The sequence below is a fragment of the Mrakia frigida genome (assembly GCF_051309035.1).
Source record: "Mrakia frigida strain ATCC 22029 unplaced genomic scaffold BDY24scaffold_14, whole genome shotgun sequence".
Classification (NCBI taxonomy): Eukaryota; Fungi; Basidiomycota; class Tremellomycetes; order Cystofilobasidiales; family Mrakiaceae; genus Mrakia; species Mrakia frigida.
The window spans coordinates 50,695-75,416 of record NW_027481267.1 but is presented as its reverse complement, the minus strand read 5'-3'; the positions used below and the strand labels follow the sequence as shown (position 1 = coordinate 75,416).

Sequence of the window (24,722 nt, the reverse complement as noted above, 5' to 3'; positions counted from 1 at the left end):
ATTTCCGAGCTCTTCCTTTCCTCCCTCTCAACTACAACCCTCCCACCCCTCCCCTTCCTTTCCATCGCCATGCTTCGCTCTATCGCCCGACGGCTGGCAACCCCTCGCTCGTCAGCACTCTCGAGGAGGTCTATCACTGTCTCTCAAAACCCTCTCAAGGCTACCGCTTCGACGGTCGATGGGGTTCGTCCTTCTCTCCTCCCTCCTCCTTCCTCCTCTTGCTCCCCCTTTCGGTCTTTCTACAGGCAGATCGAGCTGACTCTTTCCTTTGGTTTGATTCTGGCCGTCTGTTGTTGTTGTTCTCTGCGGATTCTCTTTTCTTTAGCCTGCTTGGGCCATTGATGGAAAGTACCCGATCATCGACCATGTAAGTTTCGACCTTCCCACTTTTCTTGCTCCGAGATCATCAAGAGATCCGTGCTCTTCTCGCTCTTATAGTCTCCCGGGAGTAGAGGAAAGGGCTGTTCCTCTCCCAGGGAGCTGAGAGGGCGCGATTTTACCTCTGGAAGCTCGTCTGAGCTGAGGAGAAGAGAGGAAGAAGCAGGAAGGGGGTGGATCGGAGAGCTCGAGCAGTTCGACCTAGAACCTCGAAATCAGCTCCAGCTCGTCCACCTCGGTCGATTTGAGGGTGTAGGGCCCTTGTCGACGATGTTGCTGAAGGAGAGGTGCTCGACGGCTCGATGGTGATGGTGGTGTAGCAGTACCGCGAGCGATTCGATCTCTTCCTTCGAGCTCTCGCTGATCATCCTTTTCTTCCCTTTTCCCTTCTCTTAGGAATACGATGCCGTTGTAGTGTAAGCTCGTTTTCTCATCCTACTCGTCACCTGCTGGAGCTCACCTTTTCGATCCTTTCCTCGCACTGACAGCGGAGCTGGAGGAGCCGGTCTTCGAGGTTCGTCTTGCCTTCTCCTCCCATCCTCCCTTCCCTCTTTCACATGCCTTTCCCAGCTCGTCTGTCCCCTCGCTCTCGCTGACTCTATTCTACTCTTTTGTCCCCTCCTACAGCTGCTTTCGGACTCGCCGAGGCTGGACTCAACACCGCTTGTATCACCAAGCTCTTCCCTACTCGATCTCACACCGTCGCCGCTCAGGGAGGAATCAACGCTGCCCTCGGAAACATGACTGAGGATGACTGGAGATGGCACATGTAGTACGTACCCCGATTCTAGACTCCTGGGAGTGTCATCCAAGTATCAGTGAAGCTCACATACCTCTCGATTCCCTTCTCGATCTGCAGCGATACCGTCAGTCCCTCGACCTCTTCTTTTCTCGGATCGAAACCTCGTTTGCTGAAGCCTTTCTGTCTGCTCGAAACTCACAGGTCAAGGGATCAGATTGGCTCGGAGATCAGGACGCCATTCATTACATGTGCAGAGAGGCCCCCAAGTCGGTTCTTGAGGTTCGTTCACTCCCTCCTTTGTTGAGCTCGAAAGAAAGGAAGCGTTTTGGGCTGACCGACCTATCCCGTCCTTCCATTTCGTTTTCAGTTGGAGCACTTCGGACTTCCCTTCTCCCGTACACCGGAAGGAAAGATCTACCAGCGAGCTTTCGGAGGACAGAGTTTGAAGTTTGGAAAGGGAGGACAGGGTGGGTTCTCACAAAGGTCTGGAAAGTTCAAGGCTCGACGTCGGCGCTGACCTTCTTTCTCTTCCTCCTTCCCTTCGTTTCTTTCTTCCAGCTTACCGATGCGCCGCCGCCGCCGATCGAACTGGACACGCCATGTTGCACACCCTTTACGGACAGTCGCTCAAGCACAACACCAACTTCTTCATCGAGTACTTCGCTCTCGATCTTCTCATGTCCCCCGAGGGAGAGTGTGTTGGAGTTCTCGCCTTGAACATGGAGGACGGAACCCTTCACCGATTCAGGTCTCACAAGACCGTTCTCGCTACCGGAGGGTGAGTCTTCGATCCCTTCAGACGTTCAGAAGATCAATTTCGAGACGAGAAACGAAGCTGACCTTTTCTTCCTTCCGTTCAGTTACGGTCGAGCCTACTTCTCTTGCACTTCCGCCCACACCTGTTCCGGAGACGGTAACGCCATGGTCGTCCGAGCTGGTCTTCCCCTTCAGGATCTCGAATTCGTTCAGTTCCACCCTACTGGAATCTACGGTGCTGGTTGCTTGATCACCGAGGGTTCGTTCCCGCGTCTCCGCGTCTTCCTTCTTTCCCTTGCTCCTTTGCTGACTCGCCACTTCGCTTCTTCCCTTTTCAAACAGGATCTCGAGGAGAGGGAGGATACCTCCTCAACTCGGAAGGAGAGCGATTCATGGAGCGATACGCTCCTACCGCCAAGGATCTCGCTTCTCGAGACGTCGTCTCTCGGTCCATGACCATCGAGATCAGGGAGGGACGAGGAGTTGGACCCCTCAAGGATCACATCCACCTTCAGCTCTCGCATCTTCCCGCTTCCGTCCTCGCCGAGCGACTTCCCGGAATCTCGGAAACCGCTGCTATCTTCTCTGGAGTCGACGTGACCAAGGAGCCCATCCCCGTTCTTCCTACCGTTCACTACAAGTGAGTTTGCTTTCCTGCCTCGCCTAGGCTGAAGTCGGGGCGAACGATGAACTGACGAGTGTCTTTTTCTTCTCTTCAGCATGGGAGGAATCCCTACCAAGTGGACTGGAGAGGCCATCACCATCGACAAGGTTCGTCACGTCCCTTCCCCATCTCCCTCGACCTCCTTATGTTTCGAGCACCCGAGTCTGACCTTCCTCTCCCCTCTTCACCCACGTCTCTACCAGGACGGAAACGACGTCGTCGTTCCTGGACTCTACGCCGCTGGAGAGGCCGCCTGTGTTTCCGTTCACGGAGCCAACCGACTCGGAGCCAACTCCCTTCTCGACATCGTCGTCTTCGGACGAGCTTGCGCCCACCACATCGCCGAGACCCTCAAGCCTGGACAACCCCACAAGGTTCTTCCTGATAACCTCGGACACGAGTCGATCGAGAACCTCGATTGGGTCAGGAACTCGAGTGGACCTCTCACCACCGCTGAGGTTCGATTGGAGATGCAGAAGACCATGCAGGTGAGTCCTTTCTTTTTGGTCGTTGGCCCTTTTTTCTTTCCGACGAGAGAAAGGGTTGATCGGGGAGCCTTCGAGCGACAGCATCGAAGCTGCGAGCTGACGTCGACGCGTCCTTTTCTTTCTTGCTTTCTCTTCAGACCGATGCCGCCGTCTTCAGGACCCAGGAGTCGCTCGACAACGGAGTCAAGGAGATGAACAAGATCTACCACAAGTACGATCAGATTGGAATCAAGGACCGAAGCATGATCTGGAACTCGTTCGTCCCTCTCCTTCCACTCGTCCTTTCGTCGCGTCGAACGACTCTTTCTGACCTTGTCTCCTCTTCCGTTTTCAATTTCTTCCCTCACAGGGATCTCGTCGAGACTCTTGAGCTTCGAAACATCATGCAGAACGCCGTCCAGACTGTTACCTCCGCCGCCGCTCGAAAGGAGTCTCGAGGAGCTCACGCTCGAGAGGATTACCCCGATCGAGATGATGTCAACTGGATGAAGTGAGTCGACTCTCCTCCCTCCTCCGCCTCTGCGACTTTCAACTCAACTCTAGAGACGAGATGCCCTTCCTACGCGGACAGCGAGTTTTGAACAACGAAACTGACGCGTCGCGTTTCTCCCCTTCTTCCTTCCCCTTCTCCCTCAGGCACACCCTCTCCTTCCAGGACCCTAAGACTGGAGAGGTCACCCTTAAGTACCGAGCCGTCATTGGAACCACCTTGGACGAGGCTGAGTGCCAGGCCGTTCCTCCTGCGAAGAGGGTTTAGTGAGTCTTCTTTCTTCTTTCTCCCTTCACCTCTCTCTTCTCCGGCATCTCGTTCTCATTCTCGAAACTGACTTTTTTTCTCCCCTTCTTCGTCTCCTTTCCTCTCACAGCTAAAAACATCCCTCCCTTCTCGCCTCTCGTGCCCGATCTCGACCCTTTCCCTCGCAACTCCATCACCTCCCTTCCCCACCCACCCTCCGCCCAGGAGTAGGCTCGATCTACGTACAATCCATTACACACACCTTCAATATATCGTGAACCACAGCCTCGGCTCAGTTAATTGCTTGTATATCCATCTTTCCCTCCCAGCCAACCTTCCTCCCCTGTTACGCGCTTAGCTTTTTTCGCTCCTGCTCTTTCTTTATCTCCTTCTTTCCTTTTTCCTCTGGTCATTACGTATCTCGAGCTTTTTCTTTTTCTTTTCTCGATGAGACGAAGATCTTTCTTGATCGAGCCAGCTGAGAATTAGAGAAGAGAGGGAGGTGGAAGGTGATTTCGAGTCAGGTTCGAGCGAACTTCGGACGTCGAGCTCCCTCCCAGGGCGATTCTGAACACACCAAGAAGTTTTGGAAGTCAGCGCATCATCCCCAGATTCGGGAACCCGAGGTGTCCAGCTCCTGGCGGAGGAGGAGCCTCGATCGATGGGTCGAGTCGACGCGTCGTGTTCGTCTTTCGTCGCGTTCCTTCCTTCTTTGCGCTACTCTAGCCCTGCTTACGTTCAGCTTCGGTCTCTACGTTTTTTTTTTTTTCCCTTCTCTTCATTCTGATCAGGCGTCGCTCGAGACCCTTTTCCTTCGCTGCAATCTTCTCGCAAAATACCGCAACGAAGTCGCATCGGCATCAGACCAGGGTCAAGATCGCACAAAAGCAAGAGAAAGCAAAGCAAAATAGCAAGCAAACATAAAAAAACATCCCTTCCCATCCTTTCCGTACCGTCACCCTCACGAACTCATCCTCCCCAACAAACCCATCCCCGTCGTCGTCGTCGCCTTCACCTCCTCTTCGTACCTCTCCTCCTCCTCCTCCCACCCACCCTCGTCCTCCACGAACTCCGGCTCCGGTACGAAAGCAGGAGGAGCTCTCGCCTTCGCTCTCCCTCGAATGTTCATCCCCTTGTTCGGGTTTGCGTCCTCCTCCTCTCTCGTCGAACTAGTCCTCGGAGGAGCAGGAGCGCCGAAGGACGAGATCAGATCCGGTCCGTCGGGGACGGCTGGCTTGGGGATCCTCGGAGGTGGGGGTGGGCCTTGGTAATTTGGATGGAAAGGGAGATGAGCCAAGGTCGGGTTGACGTTGTTGAAGTTGAGTCTTGGGTTGCTCGTTGAGGTTTCGTGGAGTTGGTGGTGGAAGGAGGGTTTGGGAGGTTTGACGTGGAAACTGGGGTAAGAACCGCTAGTTCCGTTTCGTGGACCTGAAGGGATCGGTAGATGAGTTGGTGCCACGACGGGAGGGGCGGGTGGAGGAAGAGGAGGTTGACGGGGAACGGCGAGGAGGGAGGTTGAGGAGGAGAGTTGTCGAGCTAGGTGAGGAGGTTGTTGGCGAATTTCCGAGTTGGGGACGACGAGGTTGAAAGTTGACGTTCTCGGTGTTGTCGTGGGGACTTGAGGTGGAGCGGGTTGAAGGTGAGGAGGAGGACCTGGAACGAAGGAGGAGGATCGAGGAGGAGAGACGCGACCGGGCTGTTGAAGGTGGGAGTAGGAGTAGGGGCCGTTGTTGGAGGATGATGAGGTAGATGAGGAGATAGGGGTAGGTAAAGGACGAAGCGGAAGGCCGTTCGTGCTTGACGAGGCTGAGATCCGGTTGAGGAGAGAAGGAGTCGACGAGGAAGGGAAGTTCGACGGTCGTCCTGGAAGAGCTTCGATCCCGTCCATGTCCGACAACGGCGACGTCGACCTTCTCCTTCCGTTGCGAGTAGACCCTTGGGGAGCAGCGATCCTCTTCCCTGGCTTCTCGAAGTCCGAAGGTCCTCCTGACGCAGCGGCGAACTTTCGTTTCCGATCCTCTCCTCCCGCCATCGACTTCAGTGGTCCTTCTACCTCTCCCACGACTCCTCCAAGAGATAATCGACTCGCCAGAGATCCGTTCGCCGGTTTCCTAGGTATCGAGAGAGACGAAGGTTGAGCTCGAGGAGGATCGAAGGACGTCGTGTCGGCAGTGACGAGGGAGGTTCGTCGATCCTCTTGGGAAAGAGGATCTCGGTTGTTGGACGAAGGAGTAGAAGCGTAGTCCCAAGATGGAGTGAGAATGGGCACGGAGGGTTTCGAGCCAGAGGATTGGCGAGAGGAGCGGAACCACTGTGCGACGAGAGGAAGGAGGTGAGAGGGCAAGAATCAGTTCAAGAGACGCGTCAGGACAGAACAAAGAAAAGGAGGAAGACAAACAGCGAGGAGTTCGTAGTAATTATCGTGAAGCTTCTTGACTGCTCCGAGAGCTGCCTTCCACGGAGATTCGGTCGGCTGAGCGAAGAGATGTCGGCAGAATTCGAGCGAGGTGACGCTGATTTGGGACTTCTCGACGTTGGGCTGGCGAGCAGAGAAGGGTTGAGGGTAGAGTAAGCGAAAAGAGCGCGGAGAGTGAAACTGACTACATTGATCAGGACCAAGGGAAGGAGGAAGGACGTACGATCTCCGAGAGGTAGGCGAGAGTCATGAGCAACGGTTCCATGAGAGGGACAGGGATCGGTCTACTCGTCATTCCCGAGGCAGGTTTGGCTTGTTTCCAGTATCCCTGATAAGCGAAATAAGTCGAAAGGGTGAAAGGATCAGCTTGGAGCACCTGTGACGAGTGAAGTACGCGTAGGCGGAAGGTGAGAGCAGGACGCGGCTCCCTCCCTCTACGACGCATCAGACTCAAAAGAAGGAAGAACTCACCACCACTCTCACAGCTAACATCGAAACCAATCCCTCCTGCACCCTCCTCCATCTCTCCTTCACCTCCTTGTCCTCCCACTCCTGCCCTTCACCCAACACTCCCCCGACTCGTGCCTTCCTTGCTCCGTCCTTCCTCTCCTCCTCCCACCACTTTCTCACCAATCGGCAGAACTTCCTAGCCTCCTCCACTTCCCCGCCTTCCCTGTCTCCTCCGCCTTCGTACCAGTTCAAAACGACAGCTCTCGAATCGGGAGGTTGAGCGCAAGAGAAAGCGAGACGGTGGGTTTCCTTGGACGAGGGTTGGAGGAGGAGGATGGAGGTTGGAAGGGTAGAGGAGGTGTGAGGGAGAGGTGCTAGGAGGCGGTAGGTCTTGAGGCGGAGGTGGACAGGTGGTGAGGAACGGAGGACCTGATGTGAAGTCGGTAGAAGGGAAAGTCAGCGACGCGTCTCGGGGGAGCGAAACTTCGAAAGGAGACGTCTAAGTGAAGCTTACCTGCTCCAAGCCTTCTCTCAGCAGCTTCCCATCCTCGTTCTCTTGCCCTGTCGAGGTAGGTTCCATACATTCGTTCTTGATCCAAGTCCTCCCTTCGACTTCGAGAATGTCGAGGAGAATCTCCTTCTTCTTGTCGTCGGATTCCGAAGAGCAGAGGTTGTCGATGATGACGGCTAGAGCGGGTGGGACCGAGATTCGGATATGCTTAAGGAGGAGTTCTCGGATGCAGCTGAGCTCCTCGGGGGTTTCTATGGAGGGAAAGAGGAGAGGGTCAGAGGGTGGGAGGGAGGGAAGGACGAGAGCGAGAGAGAGAGTCGATTCGAGCTCACCGACTTGGAGAAGTTGGATGAGCACATCGGTGTTTCGTTTGACCCAAGCGTTGACGTTTCGGGATATCTGTTCGAAGGTCTTGTAGCCTACGATTCGGACCTGGGAGTGGAGAAGATAGAGAGAAGAGGGAGGGGAAGGGAAGGCAGCGTCGAGGTCAACAATCTCATCGTCTCGTGTTTCTCTTCTTCGCCACCACTCGTAAGTCGAAAATGGTGAGGTGACTCACATCCATATCCACGTCCTCGCATAAATCGTACACGGCGTCCACAGCTTCCTCTTGTAAGGAAGTGAACTGGATAAACGAAAGGAAGAATCGACGGTGAGCTCGAGGTTCCCCTTCTCCTCCCTCGGTCTCCTTGTTCGTTCGTAAAGACTCACGTTCTCAAAGCCATTAGGAATCGACCTTCCGACTAGTTTCTTAACATCGGCGTCTTCAGATTTGGAGAAACTGATAAGCTCGGCGTAAGCTTGTCGTCGGATGTCCAGAGGCTACAAAAGAGGAAGGAGAAAGGTCAGCCTTTGAGTCCACGGTTCGGTACCGCATTTCTTGAATACTTGCCAGATGCTTAGCACCTGCTGTCCTGACAGTAGAGAGTGCTCGTTCCATCTCACCTAAAGGTGGGTACGACTAAGGGGTTCTCTTGGGGAGGAAGGAGGGAAGGAAGGAGGGAAGTGATGGTTGAAGTTCGAATCGAGTTTATTGAGCTCTGTTTCTCCTTCCAACTTCCACCCCTGCCTGCCCCTCCCCCCAAAAGAAAAGAAAACATTCTCGGTTAGATTACTCCTCTCTCCTCCTCCCTAAATAATCGGCCGACGTCCCCCTCTCTATAATCCCTTGAACGCTGTCCTTCGCTCCTTCCTTCTCGCCCCCGACTTCTCCTTCGAGCTCAACTCCTTCAACTTCCTCCTCCTCCTCCTCCTTCCGCTCTCTCTCCTCCCTTCGAATCCAACACTCCCACAGACGCCCCTCTCAGCCTACTTCTCCACCTCTACACTTCAACCTACGACGCTTCCTCTGGCGACGATCGATGCAACGCCGAACACTCACCATCGTCCTCCTCCTCGTTCCCTTCGTCGGGATAGGACTCCTCTTGAGCATCAAGAGAGCTCAAGGGGATGGATTCGGAGGATCCGCAGCAGAGTCTGTATATAAAGGAGAGTGGTGGGGAGCCGAGGAATCGTCTATAGGAAGCTCGGCGAGCTGTCCTTCCGTCGGAGAGGCGGTCGCGTACGGAGGAGGAGGAACGACGATGGAGAACGCGTTCGTTCACATAGGCAAAGAAGGCAGATGGTCTGGGAAGGAGACCAAGTTCCTGAGAGGGATTCCTGGATACAGTGAGTTTCGGGTCTTATGTTTCTACTGTTGAGGCGAGGACGAGGCGAGAAAGAAGGAGGGAAGGAAGCTCGAAGCTCAACCTCCTGAACTTTGTTTTTTCTTCGCGCCTTCCAGCTATGTTCGAGAACCTCTACACCTCTCAAGGTCGTTTCAGTGAGTACTCCTACTCTCCCTTGTCTATATACCTTTCATTTCTGAAGCTGATCGGATCTCCTACCCTCTCAGTTGCCATCACCTCCAACGCTTCCCAGCTGCCTCCTTTAACGGAGTTCCTCTCGGACATGGACAGAGGAACTCCTCAGGAGATGTTCCCAGTCGCCGACGAGACGAGGTTCCTGGTGATCACACCCGAGCAGGCGGTGCAGAGGTTTGGGAGTCATAGAGTGAGTTGAAGGCCCAAGCTTTCGAGAGGAGGAAAGGAAGGAAGAGTGAGCTCGGAACGAGGGCTGATCTCTCTGTCTCTGCGCGTCGGACAACAGGCTGCTCGATTGGTAGGACCCACGTTCTTCATGAACGATGGACCTGGAGCGGAAGGATATCTGGGTGGGTCTTTAACGCTTTCTTTCCACTCTGAAGGGCTGAATTTCGTTTGGATCGTCAACGCTCGAGCTGACCTCTCTGCTCGTTTCTCCTCCAGCTCATTACTTGTTCGTTCTTCGAACACCCTTCGCCTCTCCATCCTCTACTCGGACACTCTGATCATTTCCCTAGTTCTCATCTGCAGCCACTTCGCCGCCGAACTCTACGCTGGAGCATGGCGAGTTCTCTCGGGAGCACCTTCTCTCATCGAGAAAGGAACTGCGATGGGTATGGAGTTCCCCAGGCGAACAATCCTTGCGAAGGGTCAGGATTGGAGGGATGAACCGTGAGTCTCTTAGTACTTCCGCAATCCAGAACTTAAATTGACGTCGACTCGTTTGATCTTCGTCTCGTTTCAGCGGACTCAACGCGTGAGTTTTCGTTCCTTGTCTCGTTCGGCAAGATCGCGGCCTTACGCTCTTCCTCCTTCTCGTATCAGCTGGTTCATGGCTACGATGTTCCCAATGATGGCCGTCGAGGACTCGATGCAATGGAACGGTTCGTCTCCGTCCCTCTGTTCTCTCTGTTCCCTCTTACGACGCGTCGACACTCACCTCTCGCTCTCCCCGTCCCCAGATCGATCGAAGTCCGAGAATCTCTACATCTTCGACGAGATCGTCATCATAGATCGATGGGCATCTCATCGCCACAACCCTACGGCTCAGTCGTGGAACAAAATGAACGGAGGTTCGTTTCGTTTCGCGTTTCGCATCTTCTCGACTTCCTCTCCCTGATTCTCTCTCCTTTCAAACTTCCCTTGGCACGCAGATGTCTTCCGAACCGTCCCTGCTCCTCCGGATTGGTGGGCACCTGTCAGGGAGAGCATGATGATGACCATCGGAATCGAAAATGTTGTTAGTATCCGCCACCGTCTTCCTTCCCGTCCTCTCCTCTCGACTTGGCCCACCGGCTAACGCAACGCTTCTTCTTTCTTCGTTTTATGCAGCATCAAAAACCCAAAGCTACCGTCCTCTACGTCTCTCGGTTCGTGCCTGCCTTTTCCTCTCCGTCGCGTTCTCTCGTCCTGCCCTCTCCCTGGCTTCCCCCTTCTGACACCCTCCTCTCACTTCGCTTTCCCCTCGTATTCCTTTCATTTCTACAGCCAAGGAGCTTCCAAACGTCGTTTGACCGAAGAAGCTCATCAAGCTCTCATCGCCGCTCTCTCCTCCCTCGACACCATCGACTTCCACGTTGAGGCGATGGAGAAACTCAGCAAGAAGGATCAGATGGCACTCATCAGTAAAACTGATGTGCTGATTGGAGTTCATGGAAACGGGTTGACGAACGAGATCTGGATGAAGCCTGGAGGAGCTGTCATGGAGAGTGAGTGCTCGTCGAGACGGGAGAGGAGAATGGAGAGAGGCGAGGAGCGGAACTGACTCTCTTCTTTTTTTTTGGCCTCGTTTAACAGTCTTCGACGTTGGAGGATTTACTAGAGACTACCAACTCGTGAGTCGAAGATCCTTCTTAATCTCTTCTTCTTCTCACAGCGTCCAGATTCCCAGGAGTCAACAACGACGACGCGTCGACCCTCTTGCGTTCCACGCTGAACCCGCACTGACGGTCCCTTACTTTTATTTTTCTTTCGAAACAGCTCACTGAACCTCTTCGCCACACCTATATTCCCATCTGGAACGATACCGTCTACGATTGGGCTGCCGACGTACCAGGTTCGTTGGACTTCTCTCCTCGTTCTTCCTCCTTCCTTCCCCTGTCTTCGCCTTCTTCGTCCCTCGTTCTTCCCGCCTGCACTCTCGCTAACTCTCCTTTCTTTCCCTTGTCGTATGCTACTTGCTCAGGCTTCAAGCTCTCCGACAACTTCATGGGGACCGATCTCGTCGTCTCCCCGACTTTGATCCGTGATCTCGTCGCGGATCTCGTCAAGGACGGAGGGAAGGTTGATCGGAATAGGAAATGGCTGGGTGGAGATTCCGTTGATGCGTTGGATTAGAGTCTTTTGGGTGGGTCGCTGGTGAAAAGAGAGCGAAAATAGCTTCAGCTTGGGTATTAGATCGCAGGTTTATTTGATTGTCCCTTTGTACTTGGGTCGGAAGCGAGAGTAGGGAGCAGCGGGCTGAGAGGGGAAGGAAGAGGGACGCGTCGAGGGGACGAGATCATGCTGAAGTGAGTCCAGTTTCGTCTCCTTCTTTGCACATCCCGTGTCATACAGCAGGAGCACGACCTCTCTCGCTTCCTCGCTCGCTCACTCATTTCTTCGCTTCTACACCAGGTCGAGTTCAAAACAACCTCGACCACGGTCACATCCGGTTCTGCGACCTCATGGACCTTCTTTTCTTTCCTTTGGATCTCTCTCCCTCCTTTCGCTCTTCTCCCTCCAACCGCACCCGCATCAAGATCCACAAGATGGCTCCCTCCCCTCCTCCTTACTTGGACGATACCAAGGACTACCTCCCTATCAACAGCGACAACACGAACGGACGACGAGGAGGAGGAGGGAGGAAGGCAAAGAAGACGATCAAGGTCGTCCTTCTATCCGTTCTTGCTACCCTTTCAGCAGTGCAGATCGCAGAGAGCTTTTCATCTTCCTCTTCGAGTGGGTCTTTTATACTCTCTTTCCATTGTAGACCTTGAGCTGACTCGTCTATCATTCGCTGGTCGTGTTTTAATCAAAGGAGTCGAACCTCTCGACCTCTCGGCTTTGAACGAAGGGCTTTCCATCTGCGAAGCCTTTGACGCTCCCAAACCTTCTCTTGGGAATCGTCTCAAGTCAGTGACGGATCCGATGTTCACTTCTCTACCTCCCGATCGCTGCTATACCTTTAAACTGACTTCTCGCATGCTCCCTCTCTGCTCCTCTGCGTTCAGCCCATCGAACGAGCGATTCGTCCCTGGAACTCCGTCGCATCTCCTCGTCAACGCGACTCTCTGGACTGGAACGGAGGTCCTCGAAGGTGTAGATGTTCTTCTCAAGGATGGTCTTGTTGCGAGAGTCTCGGCTACTGGGTCCGGAGGAGCTTTGGACGGATATGTCGACAAGATCGACGTCGGTGGGAAATGGGTGACTCCTGGAATCGTCGGTGAGTCCGGTCGTTCCTATACTCTTCGAAGATATCAGGCTGAGAAGCTGATCTTTCGTCTTTTCGTCCAGATCTCCACTCCCATATTGGAGTAGGTGCCGCTCCTGGAATGAGAGGGAACGCCGACACCAACTCCATCAAAGCTCCCATTCTCCCTTGGCTTCGTTCTATCGACGGCTTCAACACTCACGATCAAGCTCTCAACAACACCATTCTCGGAGGGGTCACGACTATGCTCGTTCTTCGTTCGTTCTCTTACTCTGTGTTTTCGTTTCTCTCGTGGCTTCTCGCTGAACATCGTCGTTTTCGACTTTTCGTCTTCGTCGTCCCTTTGCCTCAGCTGGAAGTGCCAATAACATCGGAGGACAAGCGTTCGTCTTCAAGCCTAGGAAGACCTCGGGAAACTCTCCCAGCGAAATGATCTTGGAGCCTCCTTTCGAGGATGGGAAGAGGGTCGGAGGGAGGTGGAGGCACATGAAGGTGAGCTTCGTTTCGTTCCGTTCTCGTCGCGTTTCCACCCGCTCGTCTCTAGTCACCCAGCCCACTGATCTTCCTCTCACCGTTTTGCTTGACTCAGCACGCCATGGGAGAGAACATCAAAGGACGTGGGTTGTCTTCCTCGTCCCTCGACGCGTCGTTTTGGGAGCTCTGAACTGATCAGCAACGCCTCCTTCTTCTTCTGCAGTCCATGGAGCTACTCGGATGGATCAGGCGTTCAACTTCCGAACTGCCTACGAGGAGGGAAGAAAGCTCAAGGTCAAGCAAGATGCTTGGTGTGCGAAAGGGTTGGAAAAGTGAGTCGATCGATCGTCTTTCTCTCTTTTTCTTCTGTGAGATGCCTTCGAAGAGACTGGGCTCATCAGCTCCCCCTCTACTTTTTCTCTCCAACAGCACTGAGCCTTTCCCCGTTGATCTCAACTGGGAAGCTCTCGCTGATGTGATTCGAGGAAATGTCAAGGTCAGTTCGAGCCGTCGTCTTTCTTTGTCGTGGCTCTCTCGACTGATCTGAGTCTCGTTCATGGCCGTAGATCAACGTCCACAGCTACCAAACCAACGATTTTGATCAGCTCGTTCGATTGACCAACGAGTTCAAAGTGAGCCAGCCGGTGCCTCGACTATACAGGATCTCTCGACGCGTTCCCGCTGATCACCTTGTCTTCTTCCTTCCTTTCCTTCAGTTCCACGTCACTGCTCTTCACCATGCCACCGAGGTGAACCAATTACTCTCTCGTTCCGTCTGACCATCTTCTCGACTAATCTATCAACGCTCTTCCTCGACAGGCCTACCTCGTTCCCTCTCTCCTCAAGAAAGCCTTCGGAGGTCCTCCCGCTGTCGCTCAGTTCGCTACTCACGCTCGTTACAAGCTCGAGTCTTGGAGAGGAAGCGAGTACGCTCCTCTCGCTCTCGCGAACGCTGGTGAGTGTCAATGATGCCTCCGACTTGGGCTCTCGAGCCTGAACGACTCAATTGCTGACTGGCTCCTCCTTCTCTCTTTCCTTGACCTCTCAAAGGACTCACGAACATTATGAAGTCGGATCATCCTGTTCTAGACTCTAGATACCTTCTCTGGGAAGCTGCTCAGGTCAGTCATCTCAGCTTTAACCTACGAACGACGCGCCGATGAAAGCTCGCCGCCGACGTCGTTCCTCCCTTCTTCTCTCGCAGTCTCACATCTACGGACTCAACTGGACCCTCGCCATGGACTCCGTCTTCTCAGCTCCTGCCAAGGCCATGGGAATGGATCACCGAATCGGACACGTCGTTGCAGGACACGACGCTGATGGTAAAAAACAGCAAACTCTCCTTCTCGACGCGACGCGACTCGGCTCTGACATCTTCCTCCCACGTTTTCGTCCCCCCCTCGACATCAGTCATCGTCTGGGACTCCATGCCTCTGACTCTCGGAGCGACACCTGCCCAAGTCTTCATCGATGGAATCCCTCAACTCGACTCTCCCCACGTCGTCGCCAAACCTCACCTTCAATTCATCCCTCCCTCCAGCTCCAATGCCGAGGCTGGAGCTTTCGAAGCCGTCGCTTCTGACGGAAACCCAGATCGATCTCCCAAACAGTTCCTCGAGAGTATCGTCTACACCGGAGTCCGAAGCGCTTTCTCGGTCAACGATGGAGACGTCCAGCAGGTCTTCGGATCGTCGGATCTCTCTTCCTCTTTCGAGAAGCACGAGCTTGGAATGGTCGTTATCGAGGGGGGGAAGATCGTTTGCGTCGGATTGGAATGCGAAGGAGTTGATCTGAAGGGGTTGACGAGCGTTGATTTGAAGGGAGGATCGATCTTGCCTGGGTGCGTCGGAGCTCGTTCTGTTCAAGTTTCAACGGACGGTTCATCGTTCCGTTTGGCTTCTCAGACGCCTAGCTGACATTGATCTCTTCCCTTTCAAAGAATGACCTCCTTCGGAGCACCCCTCGGAATCCAGGAGATGCCTTCGGAAGCTTCGACGCAAGACGGAGCGGTCTTCGACGCGTTGGGGTCCGACGTCCCAAAGCTTCTTGCTGGCCAGGTCATCAAAGGATCCGAGTCGCTCTCTTTCGGAGGAAAGGATCTACTGTGAGCCTTCACTCACTTGTTCCCTCTGCTTCCTCGCCATCTCTCCTCTCTGATCTCTCTTCCTTTCTTTCAGCATCGCCCACCAAGCCGGTCTCCTCACCTCCATCTCTCACCCCTCCTCTCCCGGACTTGTCTCAGGCCTATCCACTGCTTTCCGAAACTCCGCTTCCAACATCCTCGCTCCTGGTGCTATCGCTCAAGACGTCGCCTCCCTGCACGTCGTTATCGGTCACGGAGGAGGAGGAGGAAGGTCGTACGGAGGAGGATCCACTGGAAGTATCTCCGAGCAGATTCGGGCTCTCAAGAACTTACTCCTTGGAGCTGAGGACGGAACTGAGCTGGGAGAGTGGTTCGAGAAGGTTTCGAAGGGGAAGCTGCCTCTTGCGATCTCGGTCACCAAGGTTCGTCGTCGCGTCTTCCCCTCTCCTTCGACATGAAACTGACCGTCACCTCGCTTTTTCCCCTTGTACACAGGCCGACCACATCGCTTCGATTCTCATTCTCAAGAAGGAGGTCGAGAAGAAGACTGGATCGAAGCTTCGAATCGTCCTCGAGGGAGGACAGGAAGCTCACCTCGTTCGTTTTTTTTCTTTCTCGAACGCTTCCTCGTAGTCCGTTATCTCTGCCGACTCGTCGTCTGATGCCCTGATCTCTCTTTTCGTTCTTCAGCTCGCCGACGAGCTCGCTGAAGCCTCAGTTGGAGTCATCTTGAACCCCCCTCGGTCAGTCTCCTCTCTTTCAAAAACACGTCGTCTTCCCTCTCCTCTCCTTGCTTCGGACTGATTCAGCATTTTTTTTTCCAGATCGTACCCCGGAACTTGGGATACTCATCGTACTCTCGCTGGACCTCCTGCTACCAAGCACACCACCGCTTCGCTCTTGACCTCGAAGGGAGTTGTGAGTCGACTCTCTCTTTTTTTGGCTCTCATTCGCGCCGTGCTCATTCTTACTTCTCTTCCCAGGTCGTCGGTCTCGGACACCTGACCTCCGACGCTACTCGACATGCTCGTTACGATGCCGCTTGGGTAAGTTTGCTCGTCTCTCGCTTCGGTTTCCACTTGTCTGCACGATCCGTCTGATTTTGTTTCCCTCTTCGTGTCTTCCCCTTCACCAGAACTACGTCTCCGTCCCTTCCGTCTTCACCCCCGCTTCAGCCATCGCTCTCGTCTCCACCAACCTCAACAAGCTCCTCGGCGTTGAAATCGACACAGGACTCCTCGCCGTCGAGGGGGACGCGTTCGGAGCCGGGAGTCGGATCGTCGGAGTCCTCGCGGGAGGAAGGATTGAGGTGTTCTAGAGGATGGACATCTAGATATAGAAGGTATACTTGTTTTTGCTTTGCTAGTTCCGTTGATAGATATAGAGGGTGCCCGCGATAGGATGTGTGATTCCAATGGAAGAAGCGAAGGGAAGGACGACGCGGCTCCTTAGCTAGTCTCTCAACCAGAAAAAGACGCTCTGCACTGAAAATTGAAGAACCCAAAACGGAGGAAACCGTCAGCGTTCCTTTCGACACACAAAAATGAAAGGAAAATCGGCTCAAAAAAAAAAAAAAAAACTCACCAGCCAACCTCACCACGCCCTTGTCCGCCCACCCTCTCAGCACCCACCTCCCCGTCCACCCGAACCAAACCCAAACCCAAACGAACCCCCACCATCCTTCCACCCTCCTGCCTGTAAGCTTCTTCCATCCAACTTCCGCAGCGATCCCTACGAGCTGCGCGGTGAAGAAGAGGGTGATGAGGGAGGGAGCGAGGTCGGGAGTGAGCGGGAGGAGACCGAGATCGTGGATGAGGCCGGAGAGGAAGAAGATGAACGGAGGTTGGAGGGAAGAAGGGAGGAAGGAGGAGTAGAAGCCGAAGGTCGGGGAGAGGAGGGGGTGCCAGCGTCGAGCCTGGAAGGGGAAGATGAAAGGTTAGACGACGCGTCGAGAGAGCGAGGGAGAGCGGGGAGCGGGAGAGGGAGAGGGAAAGGGAAAGAGAAGACGGACCCAGAAGTCATGGACGCTGCGAGTAAGAGAAAGAGAACCATTAGGACGAGGTTCTACGCAAACAAGCTCAGAAAAAAAAAAACCCACCTGGTGCTCTTCCAAGGCCGATCAAAAATCTCAGACATCGTCGTTCGATCCCAACCGAGCAAGCCGACAAAGATGGCAGCGTTCCCGTGCCAGACGAGCTCAACGAAGAGGTAGACGCAGAACTGGGACAACAGAACAAACAACAACGTCTCAAACGTCAGATCTCCCCGCAAGAAAAAAACGTAACGAAACGGAAAACGCGCTCCAAAAGAAGACTCACTCCGAAAACAAGGGTCACCCCTCCCTCCGCGACGTTGCCCAACTCCTTCCTCTCAAACATCCCCCAAACATCATACCCACCCAGACAGATCACGGTCATCGCCAGAGAGTCCCTCACGTACGCCAACGCGTGTCCTTTCGCAGATTTGCAGGGTTGTGCTGATTTTAATGGTGGACGAGGAGGGTTGTTCCAGAGGGAGAGGGAAGGGTTGATGAGGAGGTCGAGGGTTGTGGAAGAGACGAGGGAAGGGTTGGAGTGGGTGTAGGGTTCGGAGGGGAACGCTAGGCGGGGGATTAGAAGAGCGAGCTGAGGGAAGAAACGCAAGGAGGTGGGTTAACTTGACGAGTGATCCAGAGGGAGTTAAGTCAGGAGAGGACGGAGGGTTACGATCGTTCTACTGGCTGCTGCATTCGCGAACGGAGAAGGAAGGAAGGAAGGAAGGAAGAGATCATCCGACTCGACGCGTCGTCGACGATGGATGCGCTAAACCGCCTCGAGGTTCGAGCTGGGAAAGTCCCTCTTCGCCGCGAGTAGACAGCAAGACGGATCTCCTACGTATCTCTTCAACGCCTGCTATTCTCTGGTCCCATCTTCAACTCGACTTGGGCTGAAAGAGAAACCCGAAAACTCACATAGCAACCAGCGATCCCCCAGATATAGTTAAAGAAGTGGAAACTAGGAGCTGAAAAGAACGTCGACAACAACAACAACAACAACAACAACAACAAAAATCAGTCAGCGAGATGCCTTGAGGGAAACAGCGAGGTAATGAAGAAAAGGGTGAAGCGATCGATCGGATCGAGTCGAGCTCATCCTCAGCCCTCCCCCCCTCCCTTCCTTTCTTCTCCCCTGCTTCCTTCGTTTCTGGGGGAAACGCTCGAGCCTTCTCGAATCAGAGAGGGGTCTATACATGGCTCTAACGCTGAGCGACTCGTCCCAGTCCAGTCCAAGCTCGTAGGTAAAGCAGCGAAGACAAAGAAAAGTCGGTCCTTGGAAACGAGCTCGAGCTCACACCACTCAGCCCCCTCCCTTCCTCTTTGCGCATACACCTTTCCTATCCTATTCCTTTCCTATACCCAGCGAACGATAACAAGCCCTCAAACTCACTCTCATACTCCAACCCGCCACTCAACGCCCAAAGCAGCAAATACAACGGCCCAACGAGAGCCCTCCTCCCCCAGGTCGCCCGTTCGCCAGATCGTTGAGCGAGGAACGAGAGGAGGAAAAGGCCCAACGAGAGGAGGAACCAGTAAGTGAAGAGCAAAGGGGACCAGGGCGGGAGACGGCGGGCGGGAAGGAGGGAGGGAGGGAAGATCATCGTTAGGGAGGAAAGATTGCCACGTCGTTTAAATGAGTTTCCTGAGAAGGCTGCAAAGGGGCTGAAAGTGACGTGTTTTTCGGGCAGTTTTTTTCTATCTAGATTATCGATGCGTTTTACAAAAGAGCTCGATGCACGCACCGCTCAGATAGTCTATCTGGCTCGTTCAACCGAACGCTCAACGACCAAGATCGGCGACCCCAATTCAAGCAGGAAGTTTCGCTTGAAAGAGACGCGTCTCGAGTCCCACCCCTCCCTCCCTCCTCCTCTCTTGAGTTCCCTTCCAGCCCGGGACCTCTCGAAAGTCGGACCTACTCGAAGACGGTCGAACGATTCTAGTCTAGGTTTCCGAACCTGAATTTTCCAGGGCGGAGAGTAGGGCGAAAGAAGACGAAAAACGCGCATCGTGATAGTTGGGAGACGACGTCTAGATCTAGATCTTGTGCTTCCTCTCCATCGACGAATGGAACGAGTTGAACTCCGAGTCTGGGTTTGCTGATTCTCGGTCTGAAACGATCCAAGCAAGGTAGACGAAGACGAGAAGGGTCAGCTTGACGGTTCGAACTTTCTCGAACGGACGCTCGGCGAGAGGGAAGAGAGACGGAGGGGCGGAACACTGACTGTTGAAGAAGTGCTCGACCTGCAGCGAGTCGTCGTTCCCGTTGAGGATGTCGAGGTGGATTTGAGAGGTTGAGAACTGGGGGAGGGCGGCGTCCTGGGAGTTCGTTGAGCGAGAGGGGAGGATCGGAGGTGGGCAGGCGAGGAAGAGAGAGGAGCAGCGATGGTGGAAACGAGGGGAGTTGGACGGATGGATGGGTTGAAGAGGGTGGTAGAAGGAAGAGAAGGGGGATGGGGAGTCAGTAAGAATGCTTACGAGGTGGGGAGAGCAGCGAGGAAGAAGAAAGTGAGAGGATTGAAGGGCGAGGGCAGGGAAGCGAGGACGGAGGTCCTTCCTCGAGGGAGTATCGCAGCATGCCGTGAGTGCTACCTTCCCTCCAGACTCGAGAACGGCGAAGAAACCTCGAAAAAGGCTTGCTCTCGTCGGTCTCGAGAGCTCTGTGCAAACGAAGCTCGAGCTCAACACCATCGCGACGGCCCCTTCCCTTCCCTCCCCCTTCCCGACGACCCACCCAACGCTCTCTCCCTGCTCGAAGTCCCTACTCTCTAATCTCATCCCTAATCCAGCTCCAAAACAACGAACGAAGCCCCAAAGGATCGAGAAACAGAAGGAGGGAAGGAAGGAAGGAACTAACCTGACCAACGATCTTCCTGTCCATCAACTGCCTCAGAGGAGCTCCCAATCCGTACGCGTTCCGCTGCATCTGCATCTTGAGGTTGAGTTGAGTTTGATCCCACTGAGAGAAAGAGGAAGGAAGGAGGAGAGTCAGTGAACAAAGAGAGATGGAGGTGAGGTGAGTGTCGTGGAACGGAGGACGAGGTGATGCGACGAGCGGAGCAGACGAGAAGAGATCGAGGACTCTCGGAGGGGATGAAGAGAAGGAACGATGCCGAGGTATAGATATCAAGGAGAGTCGCAAGGGGGGAGAGGAAAAGGAAGGTAGGGAGGTGGCCGAAGCTCAATGTCCTTCTCCTTCCACCTCGACGCTTCGTTCGTCTCCTCTCGGCTCGTCTCCTCCTCTCCTCGCTCGCTCCCTGCTGCTATGTCAAAAACTCCATCTCCCAGTATGGACCTCGTAGAAGCTCCACAGCTCCCGAAAACAGACCTCGCTCGCTCGTCGAAGGGACCGGACGGAATCGAACTGACCTCGTTCAACCTGGCCTTGAAGCCATCCTCCTTGATCTCGTTAACAATGTTCCTAGGACCTCCATGCCTGAGCGTATCGTGAAGTCCCCAAGCGTTGGAAGTAGAAGAGAGAGAGACGGAGGGACCAGCGCCGGTGGTGGATTTCGTGGGAGGGATCAGGTGAAGAGGAGCGGACTGGGAAGGAAGGGGAGGGAGGGAAGGAGGTTAGTATGGATTCTGGGAGATACAGAGTGAGGAGAGGAGGCTCACCATGGTGGAAAGGTGTAGAGAAATGGAAGAAGGGAGGGAGGGAGGAGGGAGGTGAGGGTGATGGATGGGAGGGAAGAAGGAGGGAGAGATGAGCTCGAGTCGACGGCGTGGAGGTCCTCTCGTTTTTATCTTTCTGTACTTTTTCTTCGCTGAAAAATGTTTGTGAGACAGAGAATAGTACTAAACAGGCAGCGAAAGAGCTGCAGTCCTTGACTTCTCACCCTCAGTCGGTCTTCAACAGAGGTTTCGTTCAGAGACAGGCCAGCAGTGCAACGCGTCGCGCTCTCTTCTGCCCTCTTGAAGGTTCACTGGGTGTTTTTCTCGAGGATGCTACCGAACGTAGAAGGGAAGAGAGAACGAGGTAAAAGAGGAAGAAAGGGGTTACTACCCTCCACTCGCAGAACCAGATTTGCCTCCGAGGCAGGTCGAAATCAGCTCCAATTCCGAGCCCACTGTCGTTTCACCTCGAACCACCACCTTCTTCCTTGAAAAGAGGCAAAAGGGGTGAACTCTACTTCCTCTTTCAGTCTTCTCCTCTGAATGCTCTGCTAGATTCAGAGGAGGAGAAGCGGAGGAGTTGCAGAGGTCACTTCTCTCCCCTCTTTCTTCCCATTCTCCCTCTTTCTCTTCCTCTTTCTCGTCTCACTTCTTCCGCTACCTCGAACACGAAAACCGCTCATCCCTCCGCACCCTCCTATGGAGGAAACAGAGGGACAGAGAGGAGCGGGGATGTCGTTCTTCGATAGCGGTTGCGTCGAGTCAGGGAGGGAGCGAGACGTCAGCTCTCGAGGCCCAGACGTTCATCCCTGGCGGATCTCTTCCTCTCAGAAGTCGAGTGGTTCGCTTTCACTCTTGAAGGGGTGAGTATACTCGTCTGAGGGGAGGCAGTCTCCGGGGATGTCCTCTCGATGGACCCGACTCGACGCTCGATGGTCGACTCGAGGTCGAGTCTTCTTCCCTTCCTTTCGTTCATTCCTTTCCTTCTTCCTGCCTTCATCCTCTTTCTCTCTCGCTCCCGTAGCGGCACTTTTTTCTCTTGTTCGCATCTTGTTGCGTCAGCGTCAACAACCTGTGGACGAGGGAACGGAGGATCTCTACGGGTCGAGCGCGTCGTCGTCGTCGTCGTTCGTTCTGCCTTCTTCCTTTGCTTTTGCGTTTTCGTTTTTCTGTGAGTGTGAGGGATTTCTCTGCAACTCAATCTCGAGACGCCATTTGGAGATCTTTACAAAGATGTCCCACTTGTGTTCTGGACGATAGGGGTTGCCGAGTCATTTCAGTTTCGACCTTGTCTCTCCTCCGTCCCTTTCCTCTTCTTTGCTCTCAAGGGAGAGAGGTGCTCCTCCCGAGCTCGTACGATGGAGTCTCTACGAGCTTCTTTTCAAGGATCTTGTGGTGCCTCTTTAATGATCTTCGACTCGGGAGCTGGCTTTTCGCTCGAGCGGTCTCTTTCCTCTCTCTCTTTGGGACTGACTACCTGATGCGTCTGGTCTGTGATCTCATCGCATAGCAGCTACTAGCTAATAGTCTGATGATCGGTCACAGCATTGAGCGTCAGCTCGTCCAAAAGACGTTTCATTGAGGAGGCGAAAGCGACGCGTCCGTTCACCTTCCTTTCGCCCTCTCTCCTTCTCCTTCCATCCATTTCCCTAGCAGTTCTTGAGCACAGCTTCTTCGTCAGACCCGACCTTCTCATCTCACTCACTTTGCGTCGCATCGTCGAGCTTGCTGGGGAGATAAAGTCAAAACGAAGGAGGGCTTCAGTCACTTTCCTCGTCTCATACTTTCTCTCCGTCTGCTTCCCAGATATATCTGAATCATCTGAATATAAATCACGAAGATTTTGATATATTTTTGGAGTGTAGCCTGTAGAGATCGTGAGTCAGTCCGAGAAAACGCAGAAGGACCGACTCAACGCGACGCGAAGGGGAAAGGAGAAAAAAAGCATCTTGTGAACGCCTCCCTCGCATGCTTTCGTGACCCACCCCAGCTGAGCGGACGAGCAACGGAAATGAGAGTGTGTAGACCATCCTCGCCCCCCGCGTTCTCCTTTCAAGCTCAGCAGGGATGAGTGGGAAAAGGAGAGACGACGCGTCGTTTTTTTTTTTTTCTTCTTTTTTTTCTTTCTTGACCTCCCCAGCCACCTCTTTCCTTCCGTCTTCTCTCTCCGCTCATTGCTTCTCCTGCGATCTGCCGCGCGGAGGGGGGTGCATGAAGTATCCCCGTCCCGCGTGTTCTGGCTCCAGGCTCAGCAAGAAGTGGAAGAGAAGCAGACGACGCGTCGCTTCCTTGTTCTCGTCGCAGGTTCTTTCTTCCATATGTTGTGCATCTCCTTTGGATGAATCCCTCGATCCAGGCCCGAGGTAGGAAGTCCATTTGGACTCTGATCCCTCGGGGTGGAGGGAAACCTCATCTGTCGGAGAAGTCGCAGCTCCAGGTCTTTGAGCGCCGTCTGTTTTTCTTCGTTGCTCTTTGAGTGTATTTCATCTCGTTGGGGTCTTGCTCGTACTCGAAGCATTAATCCCGTCCCATGATATCGAGCGGCCTCGAGATATGAGCGACCAGCAGCGATTTGAGGCCGTCAAGGACGACATCCACGTTTGATGTGTTTCCCTTCGTTCCGTTCAAATTCTGCTCTCGATTCTGCGTATCAGCTAAGCTAGAGGGTTGTGATAGAGCCCATTGATCCCTCTGCGACCCTCAATCGACTCGAGATCGGCCCGAAAGCTCAGCTGGATTTCAAAGACGCGACGCGACGCGTTCCCCTCCTTTCACTCTCTTTCTCTTCTTTCATGGACATCTGTACTTTATGTGCTTCAGCTGGACTGACGCTGATGGAGGAGAGCCAAGATCATAGATAGGCTCATAGATCCTGATCCTCAGCAGCTCCCCAGCTGTCGGTCGCACGTCGCTGAAGCTAAACGGCATGGATCTTTTTGAGCTTTCTTTCCTCGGTCTTGGGGTGCAATTCGCATCCTTGGAGTAGCATTTTTTGAATCCAGATTCAATCTCTGCCACTCGAACGCTGCCTTTGTTCCTCTCGAAAGAAGTCCGAGCAGGGAAGGACGATTCGAAGGAAGCGAACGATTCGAACCCGTTGGCTTTGATCAGTCGTTCTACTGCCAGATTCTTAGCTTAATACGTGACACTGGAGCGTTGATACGATGCATTTAGTATGCGTTTGCTAAACGAGAAAGAATGGGAGGAAAGAAGAGTTGAGATCCGAAGAGGCGAGTCGTTGGACGCGTTGGATTCGACGTGTCCTGACCTTCGCTGTCGGATGAGTCTTCATGAAAAAAAGGGATAGCACACGCTCTAAAATACAAGTAGTGCTGCTAAAACTGCAGATATTTCCATCTGATCTTGAGAAGAAACTGATGGCGAGAAGATCAAGGACGCGTCGACGAGACGCAGCTCCCTGATTGCAGTGGGTCTCGACGACGAGACCTGCCTTCGGGGAACGAGGCTGAAAGCTCGTCGTTAGCGTCCCACCCCGTTACCCTCCATTTCTCCCTCCCTGGACTAGAGAGGCGAGTCTGCCATCGAGCACCTCGAGACGCGTCCATGCCGTCTTCCCGGTCTTCCATGGCAAACCGTCACTGAAGTCAAATCTCCTTCGAAGAGAAGCACTGCTTTGAATGCCATTGATGCTGACTCGTATCGAGCTGCTGGAACAAAGTCGATAGACTAGCGGAGAAAGCGCAGATGTCGAAACTTTCAATCGATCTCCTTGCCTGTAGTGACAAGAATCTTCGTTGGGTGGAAGATACCATTCATTTCGTGATCTTGAGACATTTTCGAATCCAGAGGGAAGGTGGTGGTTGGTGGAGAGGAAGACAAGAGCTGAGGGAGGCGAGGATGCAGCGACGTGACCGACTCTTCAGAGAAAGGGGTCGCGTCGGAGGAGAGGCTGTTACCGCTGAGCACGTTTAAGGGATATGTAGAGAGCTGTGCTGCAAAGGCTAGATCGATGCAAAGCTGCTAGCTTGGATTGGCGTCCGTCGAGTCTCGAACAAAGCTCGATTTTGACGCGTCGAACCAACGTCCCCTCTCTTCCCTCCTCCTTCTCTCAGTTCTCTCTCTCTTTCTCACCTTTTTCCTGA

At 53.9% G+C, this 24,722-nt stretch overlaps 6 protein-coding genes across 6 annotated transcripts; 3 read left to right on the top strand and 3 right to left on the bottom strand.

Moving 5' to 3' along the window:
- Window positions 1-15: 15 nt before the first annotated feature.
- BDY24DRAFT_441073 (succinate dehydrogenase [ubiquinone] flavoprotein subunit) lies at window positions 16-4,122 on the top strand (the record flags this gene model as incomplete). Its single annotated transcript, XM_076644580.1, has 17 exons — window positions 16-183; window positions 326-367; window positions 775-794; window positions 867-892; window positions 1,006-1,150; window positions 1,238-1,244; window positions 1,322-1,399; window positions 1,488-1,587; window positions 1,679-1,898; window positions 1,981-2,135; window positions 2,219-2,516; window positions 2,596-2,647; window positions 2,744-3,028; window positions 3,166-3,284; window positions 3,378-3,518; window positions 3,665-3,784; window positions 4,050-4,122. Exons 1-17 carry the CDS (start codon window positions 70-72, stop codon window positions 4,120-4,122), a joined length of 1,995 nt encoding a protein of 664 aa, XP_076496875.1. The 5' UTR covers window positions 16-69.
- Window positions 4,123-6,280: 2,158 nt separating this feature from the next.
- BDY24DRAFT_387858 (apoptosis inhibitory protein 5-domain-containing protein) lies at window positions 6,281-8,177 on the bottom strand. Its single transcript, XM_076640276.1, has 7 exons — window positions 8,034-8,177; window positions 7,853-7,963; window positions 7,701-7,766; window positions 7,474-7,573; window positions 7,145-7,392; window positions 6,652-7,059; window positions 6,281-6,508 (listed from the first exon to the last, which is right to left on the bottom strand). The coding sequence occupies exons 1-7, from the start codon at window positions 8,079-8,081 to the stop codon at window positions 6,374-6,376; spliced, it is 1,116 nt and encodes a 371-aa protein (XP_076496874.1). The 5' UTR covers window positions 8,082-8,177; the 3' UTR covers window positions 6,281-6,373.
- Window positions 8,173-11,452, top strand: BDY24DRAFT_49095 (uncharacterized protein). Its single transcript, XM_076644948.1, has 15 exons — window positions 8,173-8,809; window positions 8,925-8,963; window positions 9,036-9,193; window positions 9,290-9,353; window positions 9,448-9,457; window positions 9,535-9,675; window positions 9,749-9,760; window positions 9,829-9,887; window positions 9,966-10,076; window positions 10,158-10,243; window positions 10,336-10,373; window positions 10,492-10,712; window positions 10,801-10,838; window positions 10,984-11,059; window positions 11,189-11,452. The coding sequence occupies exons 1-15, from the start codon at window positions 8,503-8,505 to the stop codon at window positions 11,338-11,340; spliced, it is 1,512 nt and encodes a 503-aa protein (XP_076496873.1). The 5' UTR covers window positions 8,173-8,502; the 3' UTR covers window positions 11,341-11,452.
- A 734-nt stretch (window positions 11,453-12,186) lies between these two features.
- Window positions 12,187-16,290, top strand: BDY24DRAFT_340073 (uncharacterized protein; the record flags this gene model as incomplete). Its single annotated transcript, XM_076637392.1, has 19 exons — window positions 12,187-12,427; window positions 12,499-12,672; window positions 12,768-12,907; window positions 13,005-13,032; window positions 13,113-13,221; window positions 13,319-13,385; window positions 13,456-13,521; window positions 13,606-13,638; window positions 13,709-13,844; window positions 13,940-14,010; window positions 14,094-14,211; window positions 14,300-14,729; window positions 14,829-14,993; window positions 15,067-15,394; window positions 15,468-15,569; window positions 15,663-15,715; window positions 15,797-15,890; window positions 15,956-16,018; window positions 16,108-16,290. 19 exons carry the CDS (start codon window positions 12,187-12,189, stop codon window positions 16,288-16,290), a joined length of 2,601 nt encoding a protein of 866 aa, XP_076496872.1.
- Window positions 16,291-16,424: 134 nt separating this feature from the next.
- BDY24DRAFT_414847 (wax synthase family protein) lies at window positions 16,425-17,700 on the bottom strand (the record flags this gene model as incomplete). Its single annotated transcript, XM_076643371.1, has 6 exons — window positions 16,425-16,456; window positions 16,557-16,887; window positions 16,984-16,999; window positions 17,071-17,192; window positions 17,291-17,596; window positions 17,689-17,700. 6 exons carry the CDS (start codon window positions 17,698-17,700, stop codon window positions 16,425-16,427), a joined length of 819 nt encoding a protein of 272 aa, XP_076496871.1.
- A 1,230-nt stretch (window positions 17,701-18,930) lies between these two features.
- On the bottom strand, window positions 18,931-20,704 carry UMP1 (Ump1p). The gene is made up of 5 exons (XM_076640275.1): window positions 20,623-20,704; window positions 20,374-20,547; window positions 19,862-19,963; window positions 19,230-19,323; window positions 18,931-19,115 (listed from the first exon to the last, which is right to left on the bottom strand). Exons 1-5 carry the CDS (start codon window positions 20,623-20,625, stop codon window positions 19,042-19,044), a joined length of 447 nt encoding a protein of 148 aa, XP_076496870.1. The 5' UTR covers window positions 20,626-20,704; the 3' UTR covers window positions 18,931-19,041.
- Window positions 20,705-24,722: the final 4,018 nt, after the last annotated feature.

What these genes read in the sequence shown, in the direction of transcription:
- BDY24DRAFT_387858 (XM_076640276.1), bottom strand. Translation starts at nt 8,081, where the DNA reads ATGGAACGAGCACTCTCTACTGTCAGGACAGCAGGTGCTAAGCATCTG. An exon ending in CAGCAGGTGCTAAGCATCTG is followed by an intron (nt 7,964 to 8,033) that starts GCAAGTATTCAA and finishes CCTCTTTTGTAG; the next exon opens with CCTCTGGACATCCGACGACA. An exon ending in TGTTAGCTGTGAGAGTGGTG is followed by an intron (nt 6,509 to 6,651) that starts GTGAGTTCTTCC and finishes TTCGCTTATCAG; the next exon opens with GGATACTGGAAACAAGCCAA.
- BDY24DRAFT_49095 (XM_076644948.1), top strand. Translation starts at nt 8,503, where the DNA reads ATGCAACGCCGAACACTCACCATCGTCCTCCTCCTCGTTCCCTTCGTC. An exon ending in GAGAGGGATTCCTGGATACA is followed by an intron (nt 8,810 to 8,924) that starts GTGAGTTTCGGG and finishes CGCGCCTTCCAG; the next exon opens with CTATGTTCGAGAACCTCTAC. An exon ending in GGACTCGATGCAATGGAACG is followed by an intron (nt 9,888 to 9,965) that starts GTTCGTCTCCGT and finishes CCCCGTCCCCAG; the next exon opens with ATCGATCGAAGTCCGAGAAT.
- UMP1 (XM_076640275.1), bottom strand. An exon ending in TCAAGGCCAGGTTGAACGAG is followed by an intron (nt 19,964 to 20,373) that starts GTCAGTTCGATT and finishes TCTTTCTCTCAG; the next exon opens with TGGGATCAAACTCAACTCAA. An exon ending in ACAGGAAGATCGTTGGTCAG is followed by an intron (nt 19,324 to 19,861) that starts GTTAGTTCCTTC and finishes ACGAACTCCCAG; the next exon opens with GACGCCGCCCTCCCCCAGTT.